The 18813-nt window shown below is 42.6% G+C and overlaps 1 protein-coding gene across 3 annotated transcripts in view; it reads left to right on the top strand.

Annotated features, from left to right (window-relative positions):
- EVL (Enah/Vasp-like) overlaps positions 1-18813 on the top strand; it is a 157367-nt gene that overhangs the window by 68807 nt on the left and 69747 nt on the right. The window contains exons 1-2 of one of the 3 annotated variants that reach the window (XM_055716738.1): positions 4400-4568; positions 11518-11686. In XM_055716738.1, coding sequence (XP_055572713.1) covers positions 4558-4568; positions 11518-11686 — 180 coding nt within the window. In that variant the 5' untranslated portion in view covers positions 4400-4557. Of the gene's footprint in view, positions 1-4399; positions 4569-11517; positions 11687-18813 lie in introns of those variants that run through there. The other 2 variants (XM_005438854.4, XM_055716737.1) reach the window with 2 other exon arrangements.

Below are 18813 nucleotides of genomic sequence, written 5' to 3'. Positions count from 1 at the left end.
TGATCTCAAAGGTTTTTTCCAACCTAAATGATTCTTTGAGTCTATGATTCTAAAAAAGATGTTTTAATTGTATCTGCCTTCAAATAGCTTTTAGGTGGTTACAGTTTTATTTTTGTATTACAGTTGTAATAGTCTTTTTAGAGTATACACAACACATTCTACAGCGTATCACTTCATTCTTAAAACTTAACTGGGTTTTGCATTTGGAGATCATTAATTTTGAGGCTGAGACACTCACTTTTCTGGGTTCAGCCTGTAGCTCTAAGATTGAAGCTATATAACATTATTGTCTTATCCAAATCATATTTCATCTGGTAATGAATCTCTCCAAAAGAAAGTGAATACAGAATTGGGAAGTCTTTGGAACATGAAATCCTAGTACATGGCCAGCAGACATGCTGCTCGGAAACCTGTGGGAATATTCACATAATTGCAACTAAAGCCTCGCTTCTGTGTTCAGGAATCCTGATCTTCTCACACAGATCTCAACACATGACTGAAATAATCTGTTTATCCAGCATATGGTCCTTTGTGATGGCTGGATAGAAATCAGCTACTGGGTCTTATTTGTCATTTGTCCCAGAGTGCTGTTTCCTTCTAAGTGTTCCCTTTCTAGTCCTGGGCCACATAAGCATTTTAGCAATGCAAGGGGTGATTAGAGGCACTTCTGCTGGAATGTATGCTGTAGTGCTTAATGAAACTAATTTGGCTTATGATGAGGGCACAGAGAGGCAGCACTGGGCTTTGTCCCACTCACTGTCACTGTTTCCCGGTGTGACATTGGATGTGTCAGTGGTGACCTGCCCTTTGCTGTGCTTTGGGCATGCACAGTGCTAGCAGGAGCTGGGGGAGGCTGGGAGTTTTCATGCGTGCTTGAGGTATTTGTGTCCAGGAGAACCAAATCTTTAAAACTGGATTATTTAAACTGATATTATTGTAGCTGATAGTTGTGTGTAAGGAGAATCATATGTGCTTGGTTTAACAGGAAGACTACTCTGACAACTAAGTGCTGTCTCCTTCCCCAAAAATCAGTGACCCTATCTATCCCAGACATGTGAAATCAGAGAAATAAAAAGGCTGCTGTGATCTCTCCTTAGCCCATCTTCCTGCATCCCTCTGCCTAGAACAGTGGAGCTGGTGTGGCTGATCTGGGTAATTAGTAATTTGAGTCCGTAGTTATTTGGAGGTGCATTTTTCAGGTATGGCCTTCTTTTTTAATACACACAGTAAAGTACTGTTTACATGGACACACTCTACAGTAAGTCTAAGCAGTGTAAGCTATGCAGAGGAACTGCCACTTGACTCCAAATAAAGCCAAGTTTTAAATTAATGAAAAGCAGATTTTTTTGAAGGGAACAAGGTAGTGCCCCAAATCCACCCCGATCTCAAAGCAGAAGGGTGCAGTATCAGGAAAACGCAGCCAAATTGAAATCCCAGAACAGTGATGATAAAGTATTTTATTAAACAGGAAAAAGGACATTAAAAAACCACAGTATAAAAAGCTTTGCTTAAATGTCAGTGAGAACTTTCTTTCTTGTTGGTTTTAAGCTTCCCCCATCAGTTGAAAACGGAAACCATTCAGTCACACAGAGATTTACTGCAGAGGAATTAGAAGCTGCAACTGAACAGGCGATGCACTAGCAACCATGAGATCAACCAGACTTTGACAGCCATGTTTTTACTAGGTGCCATTTCACCAATAGTTTCTGCAGGTCTTTCAGTTGGACCATGAAAACAATCTTTTATAACAGGAAAACCAGTGAACATGAAAAGCACTCTGCTCCTCTGCTCATGCAGAGTGGTGTTTGTAGCCCTTGCTCTCCAACAAACTGCACTGAGGTGTGTATGTAGCTGGTGTGCCTTGCCAAATTCATCATATTTGTTACACTTCTCTCTTCTTATTATATTAAACAGGGATCTAAGGTTATTCACATATATGCTGCACTCTGAAACAACTGCAGGGACGTGAGGAATTCTGTGATCTGCTGAGGACTGGTCTCCTCAGGGCTCTGCAGGTTTTGCTTACATCAGTGGAGACATCAGAGCTTCTGGTGCTGACACCCAGAGAAAGTCCATGTGCATGTGTTGCTACATCCAGCCTTCATACTAAAATCATGGGTCTTTGCTGTGTTTCCAGCAGGTCTTAAAGAGCTGAGCAGCTGTGCAGTTTGTGGGGTGCTCTGGGAGACTACCTGGTGTCTGCACCCTGCATGCCCCTGCTTCAGGTCAAGTTCAGGCAAATGGGCAAAAGGGATCAAAGTAGGTGAAAAAGATTTTTTTGCAATGGTTTAGAGGAGGGAAATAGTTCATTTGCATTGCACTTTAGGGAACTGTGTTCAGATGAGGTAACATGTCTGTTCCTAGTTTGTATAATGCACAGGCGGGCACAAAGTGGCTCAGCAAAATGCTGCGGTGACACACAAGTAACTGCAAACTCTCCATTCCCCTTCCACGTGCTGATCCTGCACTACCTGCCTGAGATCGCATCGTGGGGTGGCTCAAGTCATGCCACAGGAAAAGTATTTTCTTAAGCAATGTGTGTTAAAAAGTGCTCACGACGGCCTGAGCTAGGGAGAGGCAGTTGGGATCTCTGACTGTCGGGTGGGTTTATTCTGCGCCTGTTTGCACTTTGTGTTTGCACTGTCCATGTTTGTGTAATCACAGATAACAGATGACATATCTAGACACATTAACAGAATTTGTGAGCATGCTGACAATGCCCCGCCCACCCCCTCCAAAAAAAAAAAGATAAGTGAAAACAGGAGGAAAACCCTAGCTTTCTCTACTTGCAACCAGACCACAGCAGGGTCCATCCAGTTCTCCCTGTTGCGTTTTCCTGGCATTAGTTCTCCCTGCACTGTTAATCTCCTCATGCCATAATGCTGCCATACCCTGAGGCAAAGCTGGGAAGACTAGACTGTGTTTGCAAGGTGTTTACATCCATGTGTACAAATTTGCCAAGTGGAAGAATGGGGGGAAAAGAAGGATGATCGGTCTCAGGGGGCTCTAAAAATGTAGCCCACCAAAACTGCTGCAGCTTTACCCCAGGTGAGGTAGGATTAAAGTATTATTTTGCTGTTCTGCTCTTTAAGACCTTCGTTCTTTTTGCTGCAATATTATCAATTATTATTCCTAAATTTGCATAGTTTCAATCTGTGTTGATAGGCCATCTTGCTGCTATAGCCAAATGGCAGTGCCCAGTTAACGGAGCAGCAGAGCAAGGCAATGAGAGCTTGCAGAGACAGCAAGGGAGGTGAGAGTGTTACTGCAGGGAAAAGCCAACCTCCCTGTTAATGGGAACGTGGATGCATGCAGACACGTATGTAGGCAACTCATGGCAATATGGAAATGAAAGCTTGTAGCCTCTCGGGGGTCTCCTGCGGGCACAGAACAGTCAAAGAGGTTTAGTTTTGCAAGGTGCTCCAATTAAAAAAGAGACAGGCTGGTAGACAGAACTAACCTGGAAAGGCAGTAGTGGATGGCATGTCTTCTACAGCAGATGCTGTGAGGTAAGGTACCCTCTTGCACATGGCTGTGATCTCCATAGTGGCTACTTCAAGCCAAATCCTGCATGCTGTTTGTGGGAGTCTTAGCAGGGTCAGACAGGCACGCAGGGAAGAGGTGACAAAGTCTCATCCTTGCTGTCTCCCCGTCCCAGCTGGCTGGGGGCCTGCCTGCTGCTGGTGACGGAGGCAGGGCGCGCACTGCCTGCAAACCCCTGGGAGCAAATTTTGTCTTGTTTTTTAAATGTTGGAGATTTCTCCCGTGTCCTTCTGTAAGCTGCTTGATCGGTTACCTCCTTCCATGAAGATGTATTTCTTAGTATATGTACTTACGGTGATGTCCCAAGTAGGATGACAGGGTTGGAGAGCAACCGAAAAAAAAAGGCTTTCTCTCTGGCTGGACCCTGAGTCACCCAGGTGTAAGGCGTCTCCCATCCAAAAGCTGTATTGCCATGGGAGGTAAGGGCCAGCACGCAGTATCCCAGACACCATGCTGCACCAGTTCAAGTTTTGGGCTGGAGCTGGCCCCCAGCCAGCCGGTAGGCAACGCCAGGTTGGCTGCAAGGTGGGATGGGGGCCCTTGGTTCTGCACCGTGCAAACACCCATGCCATAAATGAGTAACAGCAATTTTTTTCTGGGTCTGAGGTTTGTTTGCTTTTGCTTTTTCTTGAACAGTGAACCCGTGCCTTGAGAAAATAAGTGAAATATTTTTAATAGCCATGCTACTGGTGCGGCAGAGGCGGTGCATCTAATCTTAATCTATAGTGTTTGGACTTTTGTTCAGTAAATCCGCTGTAAGAAAGAACACTTTTCCTCTTTAAAGCCCCTTCCCCGCCCCTGCCGTACAAGTAAGTGTTACTTCCTGCCCTTATGCTCTCTCAATAGTGCTTCCCTTTCCTGTTTTGCTTATAAGCCTTCATAGAGGCTCCTGGCTTGTCTCTGCCAAATTTGTCCTCTGCGCAGTAATCAGGTGAAGTAGCCTATTTGGATTTAAGTGCACGTGCTGGATTTGAGCATATAGTCCTGTGGGATTACCGGACTAGGTCTTCCTCGATGGCAAGCAGGTAAGTATCTGGGGACCGTGGGGGTGGCAGGGAATTTGTTGACCAGGGTTAACATGACTGGGTGGGAAGTAAAGCATGTACTGTCATAAACGCAGAAGGTCTGTGTTTTGGTTGTAGCCTCACAGGATAATTTATGATTGTGTAAAATGGTAATTAAGCTTTCATGGTGATGCTACATTAATATGCATCTGCTGGCAGTGAGGGAGAGGCTGACTTGACGGAGCGAGCCTTCTTCATTCCTGGTCTAGCTCCATCAGCTCCAGGGGAATTGTCACAGGTTTATTTGCATTTCTTCTGGGATTGAAGGGAAACCAAGGCAAAGCAATGTGAGCCTAAATGAAAGACCTTTATGTTGATTTTCTGTATTCACTTACAAATCTGCATCTCCTGATTATTAGTTAAGATTATGATCTTTCAATGCCTTTGTTTAAGGTATTGTTCTTCTGAAATATGGATATGGTTGTCCCGTGAGTGAGAGCCCTCTGTCATGTATTTTCACTTGACAGTTCGGTTTTGGGTTTTGCATAATGTCTATTTTACAAGATTAGTTACTTCTTCTTTTTATTTCTGTAATTTAAGCGTGAAGGGAAATCGTTTATATTAATAGCGACCTGATCTAGTCAAGTTGCTTTTTTACTGTTTTTGACTAATTGGGTTCATAGTGTTTTCCCAGGCCATTTACTTGACTAATTTTTAGGAACTTCTAAACATTTATCTGATATTTACTTTTAGGAACTCGCAAAGTATATCTTCAAGATGATATGCAAAATCTGAAGGTGAACCACACTTCATTGCAGAAAGAAATGCTGTGTGGATCAAAGCGTTAACGAAGCAGTGGAGTGTCTCCACTGGGAGACAGCAGTGACCCTACCTTGTTGGAGTAGGTGGAAGTTGAAGGGAGAGTTTCCCGGAGCACAGCTTGGCTCTGGGAGTCTGGCTGTCTGGTAGCAATGGTACTTCTCTAAATCACTATGCTTCCTCTATGAAGTGCCTTCTGCAAAGCAGTTCTCTTAAAGCATTTATTTAAGACACTGAGGTGAGATACTGCTGACTGGAGCTCCCCTTAGAATCATTTAAATTCTTATGCTTCAGTTTGCAAAACCTACCAGAAAAGTCATGGGTTAAAATTAACTCCACCGTATAGTTTCAAAATCTCAGCCACATAAACTGTGCAAATGTACTGGCTTACAAGGGCATCAATCTGTAGCCACTCCACTGGCCCTAAATCTCCACTGATGGGCAGACGTGCTGGTCAAGTGCCATGGTGGACACCAAGAAGTCAGGGCTTTCTGCAGACTTTCACCGGCACTGCTGAAGACTGAACTGTTCTGGACTGACAGTCAGACCCAGGTGGAATGTCTCCTTCGCTGCATACTTTTTTTGTGTACTTTATTTCTTTTTTGTATTTCTGCTCACTTCTTCCATGCTCAAGAGCACTGAGGGGTGACAGAAGGTTATGTGAGTTTCTCTGGTCATGCCAGGATAGCATGCATGTTCCCAAATTTAGCAACTCATCTCCCAAAGTCCTGGCTTAGTGTGAGACTCGAGTCCCTTATAAATTGTCTCTTTTTTGGTTTACAGCTGAAGTGTCTGCAAAAGATATTGTGCATGGCAATTCCTGCTGGGTATGCCAATGTAATAGAGAATTCAAAATGAATGTCTCATTGCTAGCAGAAAGAATAGTACTAGAGTACTCTTCCTTGTGGAGATAAACTGATGTTCACCTTACTCTTGTTAACACTGTAGGTACCAGTTTTTCCATTTCCCACTCTGTAAAATCTTGCAGGTGTGTCATGACTTTATTTATCAGCATCAGTCTTTTTGAGAGTTGCTTAGGAAGGAAGCTGTATTTGTACTATTTTCCTGTAACTAATCTTAAACTGTTTAGGTGCTGGAGCGTAACAGTGGAGAAAAGCAATGGCCAGGCACCTGCAGCAGATGCTCAGTGTGGAAGGCTCATCTCCCACTGGCAATGCAGCCGAAGCCCAGCACAAAGGGCCCAGACCAAAGGTTTTCAATGTGTTCATGCAAGCTGAGCAGGGCACCAAAAACAGCAGCTCCCCTGGGAACTGGGCTTCACTTCAGGCTGACTGGGGCAAGGGCAGAGCTGTTGGAGGGGTCTCTCTGCACAGGCAGGCAACCAGGAACGAGTGCAAGCTGAGGACTGCTTCAGTGCTTTGGGACAGAGGCTGGGTGACACCATCTGTCCTGTGAGTTTGGTTGCAGAGGGAACTTTGATAAAGGAGGTCGCAGAGAGAGTCACAAGCATGACCAATGTTTTGGAGCAAGGAGGCTCCCAACGAGAAATGGAGTCATGAGCAAAGCTGGTGATGACTCTCTGGTGGGAAGGCTGGAGAGCCACTGCACTACAGTGAGTTCTGTCTGTAATGACTCAGGTCTCTGTTACGGTCTATATGAGTCCTGATGACCTGAGTGACTTGTGTTCAGAGGGTCTTCTCAGTTTTTTGTTCTGTTAATCCAGTTCTCAGAGACAAATGTCCACCTGTTTCTGTAAAGATTACTACTGAAACACTTTCCCTGCATCCCAGTCATTATTATATTTGTTGTAGTGGAACCAATTAAAATGTTTAGCAAATCAGACAATTAGAGTATGCAGTACACTTTAAATGCTGCAGGAACATGGCTTGTAGCTCACTAATTTTGTGGTTTACACAGATACATACTGCACAGACCACACATCTCCATATAGAGGATTTTGTATTTGTTAGCTGTTTAAGCTGACATTGAGAAAATTCTGTCAGCTTCTTAAACCAGCATCGGCATCTGTTCCTTGCACATCAAGTTTAACCACACAACTGTGACTTTCTGAAGGCAGACTCAGGGGACAGAGTGAGATGTGAGTTATCTCACGTGTTCTCTGTGCTGAGGGTTTGCTCCCAGGTAGGACAAGCCTGGGGCAAAGTAATATGAACAATTTCTGACACCAATAAGGATGATTGGATCAGTCTGAAATAATTTGTAATTATTGATCATTTTAAGGCTGGGGGTGGGGAAATGGATGGGAGGTGGAAATACAAAATAAGGTAAATGTTTGTAAAAGTAGCTGTTTGCATTTCCTAATACCAGCAAACAGCTTGTTTGAAGGTGAGAGAATCACAAGTAGCTTGAAACAAGGTAGATCCATTATAGGTTTGAGCACGATACCTTGATTTCTATCAGGGGAGTTTTCACAGTTTGTGCTAAGTGAACGTTTGCCCCAAGGAAACAGCTGTGTCTGTAAAAGATAGTGAAATTCTCCTGGTGCAGCTGGCATGCTGGAGTAGAGTCTACAGAATTAGGTGTTTAACCCTGAAGTTGGTTAGTTGCGGTCATTTGTTACACCTTCTGTGAACATGATTTGGTGACCCACCAAAAGCTGTATTAAATTAAATAAAGGCTCTAGGAGAAAGTATTTTAAACCTGATTCTGACAGTTTGCATGTTAATGTAACATAAAAAAATCAATAGGGGAATTAGTAATATTTGGCATAGTGTGTGAAACTTGATGGATCTTCTTCAACACGTGCCCATTTTTCATTAACTTTTGTGTATACTTAGGAAAATAAGGCAACTTCTAGAAGTCTACAGTCATGATTTTGTGTATATATGCTAACATCTGCCAAACTTCTCATGGAGAAGGAATGTGACTATGCACAATAGTGTGACTAAAACTCATATTTATTACCTGTTACGTGTAGTTGACATAAGTATCAATGGTATATTGTCCCAAAAATAACAGAAACCTTTGCTGGAGCTTTGTGAAACCACTGGTTTTTGATTTATGTTTGAAAAAATGGACTCCATAGAGGGTAATAGTGAGATTCTTATTGACCTTTGTAAGAGGAGCATTTTCTAGGCTGTTTTCAGGGAAGCTCCTTTAAAATGGCAATGGGACGGTTGTGCTTTTTCATGGGTAGGATGAGTAAAGAGTCTTCAGGCGTAAAGACTTACACCTCCATTTAGGGTGAGACAGCAAGCTAGCAATGGATCCCTGGGGGCATTTTAGGTTTTGAAAGTGCTTTGATGAAGTGCTTTGCAGGAAAGGATTCCCCTTGTGCTGTACTTGGTTTATGTTCTTTCTGTTATTTCACTGGAGGCCAGATAACAGGCTTAATCCTGTTTCTATTTAAATGAATGATGAAAACCTTCCATTGACTGCAGGGAGAGCAGGGATTGAGCTTGATGTGTTGCTTTATGTTACAATAACAATTGGTTGCCATGCATTAAATATTGCTCCTGGGGTCTATATCCGTATTTCAGTCATGTTGTAGAGGGATCCTTCGCTGCAGTTTTTAGTGGCAGCAAAATCTGACGGCAAAGTTACCTATCTACTGGAATCTGGCATTATGAATAATGCTACGGTAAGGCCCTCACGTCTGTATGGTTGAGTGCATTCCCTTTGTTGTATGTAAGCATAATTTAATTAATTTTGACTAATCAAGGAGCCCGTGGTAATTGTGGATTCCAAAATTCGTCTGGAATGAAGGCAACATTGGGTCCCAGGCTTGCTCTGGTGAAACCAATGACGTGCTCTTGCTTAATTTAGTACAGTGAAGATTGTAGCAACCAGCAAGTCTTGAGGAGAAAGACCCAGTGGCACCGGGGATGAGTGTGACTCTCTTGGGGACCATGTTTTCTGGGAGCCAGCAAGCTTGCTGGGCAGGGGGTTGCTGTGGCTCCAGGCAGCTGATGCTACCCCAGCTCTGGAGGTCGAGGTGGCACGAGACACCTGATAGCACAGGCAGGCGGGCACCATCCAGCCACAAGACCACACTGAAGATTATTTTTAACCATTCCACTTCTACATGGCAAAAGCTAATCCAGTGTACTTGCCTTTTGGCTGGTGCATTTCTCTCCCATCCTCCTCCGTCTGTGAATCTGAGGCAGACTGAGCATCTCCAGACAGGTCTGGAGGATGCAAGCAGTGCTGCTGCTGCTGCTGCCAGTCTGCAGCTCTTGCACCAGCTGGAGGATTAGGCAGGCTGGAGAGAGCTCAAATCCCTCAGCTGCTAGTGTCAGATATGGAGAAGCTGCCACAAAACATTAGCTTACCTTAAAAAAAGAAGGGAGAGGTGTTTGCTGGGTAGGTACATCAGAAAAGGCACAGCTGTTTTCCAAGTATCTCACATAACAAAGCAACAGCAACTGATGGATGAGCTCAATTTTATAAATTCTGAAGAATATAAGTAAAATAATGTTTAGTCTTTCTGATCTGAATATATTGCCCCGGTAACAGACTCTAGCTGTTTCCGTGCTATCTAATAAAAATACAATGTATTCTGAATTTTCTTGCCTTGTTCTTTATGGGCATGTCTGCCAGTGTCATTGCTCCCTCTGTAAATGCTGTGAGGAGTTTTCTCTTACCTAAAGCCTGGAGGAGGTCTGTGGCTACCTGGAGGCTATGTGAAGTGACTGATAAAACAAGCCAGTCAGCAGGCTTCAGTGTACGATGGGGGATGCATGTGCCTTGGAAATCTTTTTGAGACTCACAAATCAGAAAAGATTGAAAATTGCTGCTGTGATCTACCCAGATCCTCTTAATACCTACAGTAACACGCTCCCTTTCGTTAAAGTGCTGACAGTGGCGGGGTCGGGTGGGTGTGGGTTTGCAGCAGTTGGTATCATTTACAAGCAGTGTAATTCGGCACAGTGGCAGTGCAGCGATACGGTTTAGCACCACCCAGGAGCTTCCCGTTTATTTGTGTGTGTGCCAGTGAGGCATTACAGAGGCAAGACCAACACAAAGAAGTGTATGCAAGAGCGGGGAAAAAAAGGATTTGTGTGCAAAGCAGATTACCACTCGATATTGTGCTGCTGAAAACTGTTTAATATAGCTTGGGCTAAGGAAGGGAGGCATATATAATTACATATAGATCTAACGTTAATAGCATGGTCATGAACTTTAGATTTTTGTAGGACATAAATACTAACAGTTTTATTTAGGCCTAAGATGCACTATATGCTTATTGAAAATCCTGTTACATTTGACAATCTCAAATCTCCAAAATTTGGAGGATTCATTTTTTTCTTTGTATAAGGAACTCTTATTTTCTCTGGTGTAAGAAAAGTGGCTGGGAAGTCAGGAGAGCAGGAACTGATATCCTGATCTGTTTTGACATGTCATCTCAAATGTATTTGCCAGCGGCATTTCTTGCACATGAGAGGTGTGTTTTAGCAGGAACCTAGTACGCGTATATTACTCACGAATATGCAAGTGAGAAGTAAAGAGCTGATGGTTTCCTGTAAATCTACAGAAAAAAAAATAGTTATTAATGCTGTATGAAATAATGCCTATGTACTTTAACACTGGAATGCAGACATTCATGGATTCCCTTTTCCTACTTTTCTTGCTACTAGGGTGAAGGGAAAAAGAGTTCCTGTGTGTTTTGCACATGTATTCTGGGACTTGTAAGTGCGTCAGCAGGTCTGGGTATTAGGCGTCAGCTGGATTAATGTAATTGATGTCTTCAGTTTACCTAACGTGGCTTTTGGTTCAAGGTCTGCTTGCTTCCAGTTCTAAATGTGTAACTCAGCTGTGGATGTCACGTTTATTTTGTCAGTAAGCTGTAAAATATTGTTAAGTGTTCATGCAAATGTGAAAGGCTTCACTTGCCAATAGGTACATAAAATAAATGGAGCATTCATACTGTTGGATGGTTTTCATAATGTTTATGTGATACAGGTTATTCCTCAGGGCCTAATATTTTTATATAAAATAGATTATCCATTCCAAACAACAGCATACTGGGGTTTTTTTACATCTATGAACACATACATGCCAGCTTTAATTTAACAGAGAGATTGCGTTCAAAGGATTAGCAGATGTCTTAGAAAACATATGTTGTAAGTAGTTCTGATAATTTCTGTTGGTTTTTTTCCTTTGGATTTCTCCAGTAGTACACAGCAAATTCACTGCTTTTTTTCCTGATTTTTTTGTTTTTGCTCTCCAGTGAACAGAGTATTTGCCAAGCCCGAGCTTCAGTTATGGTCTATGACGATACCAGTAAGAAATGGGTGCCAATAAAACCTGGACAGCAGGGATTCAGCAGAATCAACATATACCACAACACGGCCACTAACACCTTCAGGGTAGTTGGAGTTAAACTGCAAGATCAACAAGTGAGTAACTGTACCGAGTTTCCTGTAAATTAACCTTTGATCTCATTTGATACAATCAGTTCTATATTTAATGCAGTCTAGCAACATTTCCTGCTCCCTGCAAGGTGCCTGTGAGTCTTTTTACTGCAGTCATTTAGATTTTATACAATTTTTTGCACACAGAATGTATCATAATTTATTACTTCTTATTTGCAAACAGAACTTTTGGTAGATGCCAGAGAGGTTTTGACGTTATTTTTCCCCCCTTCATTTTTCGCTTGTGAAATGAGTCGTATTCTGCAGGTTTTGCTCTCAGCTCCCCCTAACTTATCTTTTGCAGGTTTTCAGTACTGCAAAAAAAAAAAAAAATAGAAATCAATCGTTCTGCACTGCTATCTCACAAAGTGTGATTGTTACATTACTGTAGTAAGTAATTAGTTCCTCGTAATGCGTTTTAAAATCCTAGGTGCACACTGTGATCTGATTTACAGGAGCCTAAGTCTGTGGGACCTCCCTGGGGTATTAAAGGAGTTATATGGGATTTAGATTATCAGAACTGGTATCAGACTCCCCTCAGCCCCCAAAGGGTGGTGCTCAGTGCGGGGCTGCCACGGTGTGGCTGCAAGCAGCCTGGCTCACCAGTGTGCTGGGCAGTGCATGCCATCAGAAGCTCGATAACCAAATGTCATGTTTAGACCCTAAATTACAAAAATGTACCTGGGTGGAGTAGCACTGCTATACCATAGTGGCATTTGCATTTTAGAGCAGAAGTTTCTGTCAAGGATTCCCTCTGTGTGTTGGCATGAGGCCAGTGTGGCACTGGCTGCCCGCCTCTCGTACTCACCTCAGGCGCTCAACCTGGCAGAAGGATCAGAAAAAAGTGGGTGATTGATTTTCTGTTAGTTCAGAGAGCGGCACCTCCTGGGAAGGTGTGATGAGCACCACTGCCAGTGTGAGATGGGCAGGGGCAGGGCAAGGCAAGGCAGAGAGCAGGAGCTGGGGCACTGCCACCTCTCAGCTGCCACAAATGTTGGAATTGACCGATCTGCTCATGGAAATGCAGATGATGCCCCTCAGCTGTCAGCTGTAATGATGTTTGGGCCAACTGGAAAAGTTAGTCAGGTTGCTTACTGGACTGGATAATGACTTTGCTGCACTGTCCCTGTACACAGTCATCATTTTGCAAAAAGGAAAAGCAGAATAGAAATAGATTGGAGGGTTAAGCACATTGGGTTTCAGCTCCCTGCAGTGAAATTTTGATACATCTGCCATATCTTTTGCCACTGTTTTTATCCTTCTCAGTAGAGCAAAGGCAATATATTAATGTAGTTCCATTTGAAAGTAGAAAATATTTTCAAAAATAAATTAAGTACAGTGGCTTCTTACCCAGTTGTGAAAGCCAGTGCTGCTTTATAACAGGCCATGCTAGCTGTTTATTTTACGCAGCCAGCAGGTGAATGTAAATGATTTTCATGTGACTGTGATCTAAGATGGGTCTGAATAGCTGTATGTAAAAAAATAGCTCATGTGTGAAAAAAGCACAAGTCATGAAGTCTACATATATATCTAAGGAAGACCGTGTACCAGAGGTCTGTCTTAATCAGAGTATACAATTTAAAGAGTAGGATATGTTAAAAAGTCAAATCTTGATCTGTACTTTAAACATGTTTTGCATTAACTGTAACATTCTATTTGCTTGAAAATGTTCCTGCTTATGAAAAGGCTGCATGCCATCTGAAAATCATCTCAATTCAGAAGGAAACTGATAGAAGAATCTATTTTTCTAGAGTTTAAAGACTAAAGCTCCTCCCTCAAATAAACAAAAAAAAGTACAGGTTGCCTTAGTTAAAACTGTCTAAAAGAAAGTATTCACCTTCAATATGGTGACAAAAATCCAGTATTATAAATAAATTAAAGACAGCATAGCATAGTAGTATTAAAAGGAACGTTCTGAAAGTCCCAAGATTCAGAACTTAATATATTTTATATGAGTCTCACATGGAATCGTAAGCTTGCTAGGTCTTAACAAGAACAAAAATACATTTCAGTTAAAATAATTCTCTATACAAGCCATTTCATGCTTGCTCTCAGGTTTTGCTAAATCACACTGAAAGTAAGGTTTTAGTAAAACCTGTTGCTTTGCCAGGAAAGCCATATTTTTCTGAAAAGGGCTGATCTTCAGTGAATAGGTGATTTGGCGTATAATGAAGCTACACAGATTTCCAAGAGTTGAGAAACTAGTTTAAAATATGTAACACAACAATACCATGGAGGAACAATTTTAAGTTTTATTGCATGCTGTTTGGCAAGGCACAGACTAGAGTAACTTTCGTGACTTCACCCCTGCCTACCTTTAATGTCTCCCTTTTAATTTTTCTTGTTCTCTATTACAGCTCTAATAATCTCTCCCTTTGATTTTCATCCTCTGGTTTTTTTCTGTCACGTATCTTCTTCTGTAGACTCCTTTTGTTGTCTTTGTCTAGCTGCCTTTCTGTCTTCTAGCCCCTTTTTTGGTGCACGTGTTACCATCTTCTCATTCTGTCTAACTTATCTGTGCTTATCTTCTTCTCTAGCTGACGGTGTCTAAAAGGTTCACCACAGAAAAATATGTTTTTTAAAGTGGCAGAACTTGAGCATCATTCTCACCACCGGGAAGTGGTCACCCGACCTCCTGTTCTCCTTATGTGTCTGTGTGACATGCTCATCACATGCTTGCGTGCAGCAGCAGCAAGCTAAGTTACACATCAGTGGTACATGATTTCCCCTTTCTGCTCTGCACAGACATGTGCATTTGCATAGGCTCCTGCTGGCACGAGCAGTAATCTTTAGAAAACCAGAAGCAGACTTTTGAAGTGCTGAAGTAGCCACAGAGACCAGAACTGGTTTGAAGCTAAGGCCAGATCAGTATTACAATTGCTGGACAAGACGAGCTTTGATGTTTCTTTGCAACCTTCACTTTCTTGAAGCCCAGCAGCTGCAAGCAAGTGGTTTACCCCCATGTTGCAATTTGCCAGCAGTCGTAACCTAACCTGTTGTAAAGGTGAAATGCGTTAGCTTCAGTCACCATCAGGAAGCTCACAAATTTAAAAACATGCAAGTGGTCCATCTTTATGGCTTAGCTGACAAGCAGTAGCTCCCCATTTCAGAGTCCTGATCAACTGAGGGTTTAAAATTATGATTTTATATCAGGTGATTTCAGCTCAGCATAGTCTCGTCACTGGAAGGCATGTGCTGAACAAATAGGCGGGGATGAAGGTGGGAGTCAAAAGTGAATCATATCTCCTGAGGGCTTGGTGAATTGACGTGGCTAGGAAGTGAGTGTGAGAACAGGGCCTTGGGGAAGGTGGGACATCTTACGTTTGAGCCAAAGCCAAAACTGAAATGGCAACAGCACTCTTGGGATATAAACTAAACCACGTGTTTTTTTGAAAAATAAAGAACCAATTGATCACCACAGTAACTCACTAGAAGTTGGTCAGGTTTGGGCCTGCTTACAGAAATAAAGAATCTGGCCTGTACTGTAGCAGCCTTCAGCTGCTACGCCGTATCCTCCCTGTGTGTTAGCACTCATGCAACTGCTCCCCATGAGAGGACTCTGAGCTCTGATGGTGTGGCAGAACCCAAGCTGATGAGAAACTTCTGAACCATTTCATATTCTGTAGAAACAAGCAAACATCTTGCCCTGGTTCCATAAACAAGAGTGCCGGTGGTAAGGCTTGTGTGGGAACTCTTCCCATGGCCTTGGCTGTGGTTACACCTCAGGCGTGGTCCTGAGGCCCACCCGGTCCCTTCTAGCCCCATGCCGGTGAGTCCTGTCAGCCGTCACCGCCATCGCTGTAGCCTACGGACTGTGGAGGGAAGGGCTTCTCAGTCTTGGGCTTTTCAATAGGTCCCAAAATTACCTGCCTGCCCCAGCGAGCCTGCACTTGAAACCGAGATAACAAGGTGAAGGACAGTACCAGGCAGAAGTGAGGCAAGTCTTTTTTTAACATTATAGTGACGGGACCATGGGAAGCTGTTAACATGTTAATGCTGTGCACAACTGCTCTGCGAAACTCCTTGCCATATGAGTCACTGAAATCCAGAATTTGACAGGGTTCAAAACACAGACATTTATATCAGTAACAGGACTACTTTGGTTTGGGATAGAAAATACTAAAAGGGGTTGGAAAAGAAAAAAATAGGCACACAAAATGTTACATTTCAGCTTTTAAGACAAACTCTGAGGGAAGAGATATAGGAAGAACTGTTTGTTATAGACAAACACATTAATTTTTTCTGCAAGATTTCCACTCAGTTTCTCTAATCACCTATTATAAACTACGACTGAAGACTGAAAGATGAACTGTTGGTCTGCTCAGCATGGCAGATGCTATCTTACTGACATACGGAGCTTTAGAGTAAGGATCCCTTAGAAACACCTGTAAAAAACCCCCTATGCTCCAAACATGGAGACCTTCTTTATTTTAATTACTGCTCTCAAGCACTTAGTTATCATCATGTGCCTTGCAGAGCCACCACACCATCTGTACAAGATGCCTTTATGCACTCTTTCTTAACAACAGCAGGAGAACCCCTCCTCCTTTTTCTGTTTTCTAGAAGCATGAGCTAATGGAGATAAAACGAAACTCTGGGTACTTTATGTTTCATTTCCCAGTTTTAAAGCCCGTGTTTTGAGTTTAAAGACATGCAACATGTATAGGCCTCCTGGGGATTACTGAAGGTCAACATTCAAATTCTGCCTATTCGACTGAAGGGATCAAACCCTCAGAACAGAGCAGATTCTCTGAGTTCGTTGGGTCGATGTTCTGGGAAAGCAAATTTTGAACAGTTTACCTGACTTCTATTAAATGATTTTTGGCATAGATTTTTATGATTTCTGTCTTTGATTATACAACTGCACTACACCCTCTGGTGCTCTGGACTTTGATCCAAATAGTGCTGTCCTTTGAAACAGAAGATTCTTTTAGTAGGTGAGCAGTACTCACTTAGCAAAGCCAGGTAAAACATCATGGTCTTTCTGAACATTTCTTCAAAGATACTGGTTGTACCTTGCCTTTGTTAAGCTACTCAGAAGTGTTGGGAAGGCTTAAAAATTGCTATATGTTAAAACTGTTGGGTTAGTGATCCAGGCATGAGTCTACTTGATGATCTAAAGTCTCCCCGAGTATGAGCAACTTCATACAGGCTCTCCCAATGCTCAGTGGTATAACAGGGGTGATGTCACCATTTTTCAAGAAAAAAGGGCTATCTAAGCTGTCAGCTGTAAGAGTGAACTCATGGCTTTGCTGTAACTGGAGCAATGTGGTTTGCACTTCATTCTGGTTGGTGTGGGTGGCTTCCCACGCAGCATGCTGGCGATGCAGTTCCCATTTTCAGGGAACCAGCTCTTGGGAGTATGTGTACCAAATGCAGGTTGCCTTGCATCTCCTTTTGAATCACAGGCCAGGTATCTTTCTACCAAACATGATAAAAAAAGTGCAGTGTAGGTCTGATTGCTGACCAGTGCATTTACATGGAAACTTAGTAACGATACTGGTTTGAGAGCAACAGTTGGACCAGATACTGGATGTTCAATAACCGTCAGGATAATTTATGCCTAAAGCTAGACCAAGTATTCAAAGACTATCTGCTATGTCACTGCTTAATGCTGGCTCAGGTAAGTAAATGCATTATAGAAATAAAGTATATCTGCAATTGTCTATTGGTATATGGCTTCTTCGCTGCTTTCCGTAATTTTTTATATAATGATATAGATTAGTTATCAGACATCTGTTAACTATCTATATCAATGAGACAGTGTCATCCTTCAAAAACAGAACTGTGTGAAAAACAATTTGCTCCTTATGTATTAGGAGCTTTTCTAATGTTTTTCTGTGAGTTTAAATTGGCAGTCCACTGAAAAGTCAAAACTCAGAGCTAGGAATCATTCATCTTTGAAATTAGTTTTAAAACTCTGCTTTTATAATTGAGAGGACTTGTCAGTCATCTAACAAAAATATTGTTAACCTTAATTAATATGTTGGAGTTTTTTAGATGTGGTAATAGTACTAAAAGAAAACTTGCCAAAGTGCTGGTCAATCAGACTGCAAAAAAGGTATATTGGTAGGTTTTCTGGGATGGCTGGTCTACCTGTAACAGTAAATACTGGGTACTGCTTTTATTTGTTACTGGCTTTTTGTTCCCTTGTTTTCAGTTGTTGCCCCCATCTCATGAAGTCCAGGACGGTAAAACTCACGCTAAGAGTCATCCCCCAGACAGCATGCACCAAGGTCCCTCTTCCTACTCCTGTATACCAGTGTCCAGCCTGCCTGATTTACAGATGAGCCATACAAACTAGGTTGATGGAGGATTTTCATTGATTTGCTTTCAACAAGGACCAGAAATTTTTCTGGCTCTTGATAAAACTCCAGCCAAAATAACTCCATTTGTAGAGACAATCTTGAATATTCAGAACCACATTTGCTATATTTGAATAATAAACTTCAGACTTCCCCTGCTCATAATTTTAAGTTTCTCTGTCCCTGGTTCCCTCCTGGCCCCAGCTTGTGTGTGCTGATGAAGAGGGAACCTCCATTTCCTACCCTTCTGTTTTCAACTGCACTGTGCCTGTTTATAAGAATAATTATTTCTTCTGTTGGCATGTTATTTCTTAAATCTGCATTACAACAGAGTGCCACTGTCAGTCCACAGATGGCTGTCTCAGGGGTGCTGTCTCTGCTGTGGGTCCTTCTGGCTTATTAGTGGTGCAGTGGACGCTGCTGCCTCTCCACCTTCAGCTAGAGCAGCTTACACTTTTAGCACTGGAGGTTTCTGGTCAGACCCCAGGCATACTGTGCAGCTGCGTGTCCCCCGTGCCCTGCCCAAGGGTAAATGGGGCATTGTATTTAGCTGATTAAATCAAAACACACAGAAACACCCTTCTGCTGCAATCACACCTTACCTGGAAATTACGTACAGGAAGGCAGGAGCTGGGAGAGGAAATACTTGGTTGTCTGATTTTGTCATTGCCTATCTGATTGTAGAGAAAAAACTCTCTCAGCATAAGAAGCTGGTGGTGATCAGGTGCATGGGAGGAGAAAAGCAGAGCCAGTGCAATGAGTCGAACATCTATCTGCTGTAGTGTAGGGTTAGCGCCCAGAGCTCTG

The sequence above is a fragment of the Falco cherrug genome, chromosome 7 (assembly GCF_023634085.1).
Source record: "Falco cherrug isolate bFalChe1 chromosome 7, bFalChe1.pri, whole genome shotgun sequence".
Taxonomy (NCBI): Eukaryota; Metazoa; Chordata; class Aves; order Falconiformes; family Falconidae; genus Falco; species Falco cherrug.
This window is presented reverse-complemented; position numbering and strand designations above follow the sequence as displayed.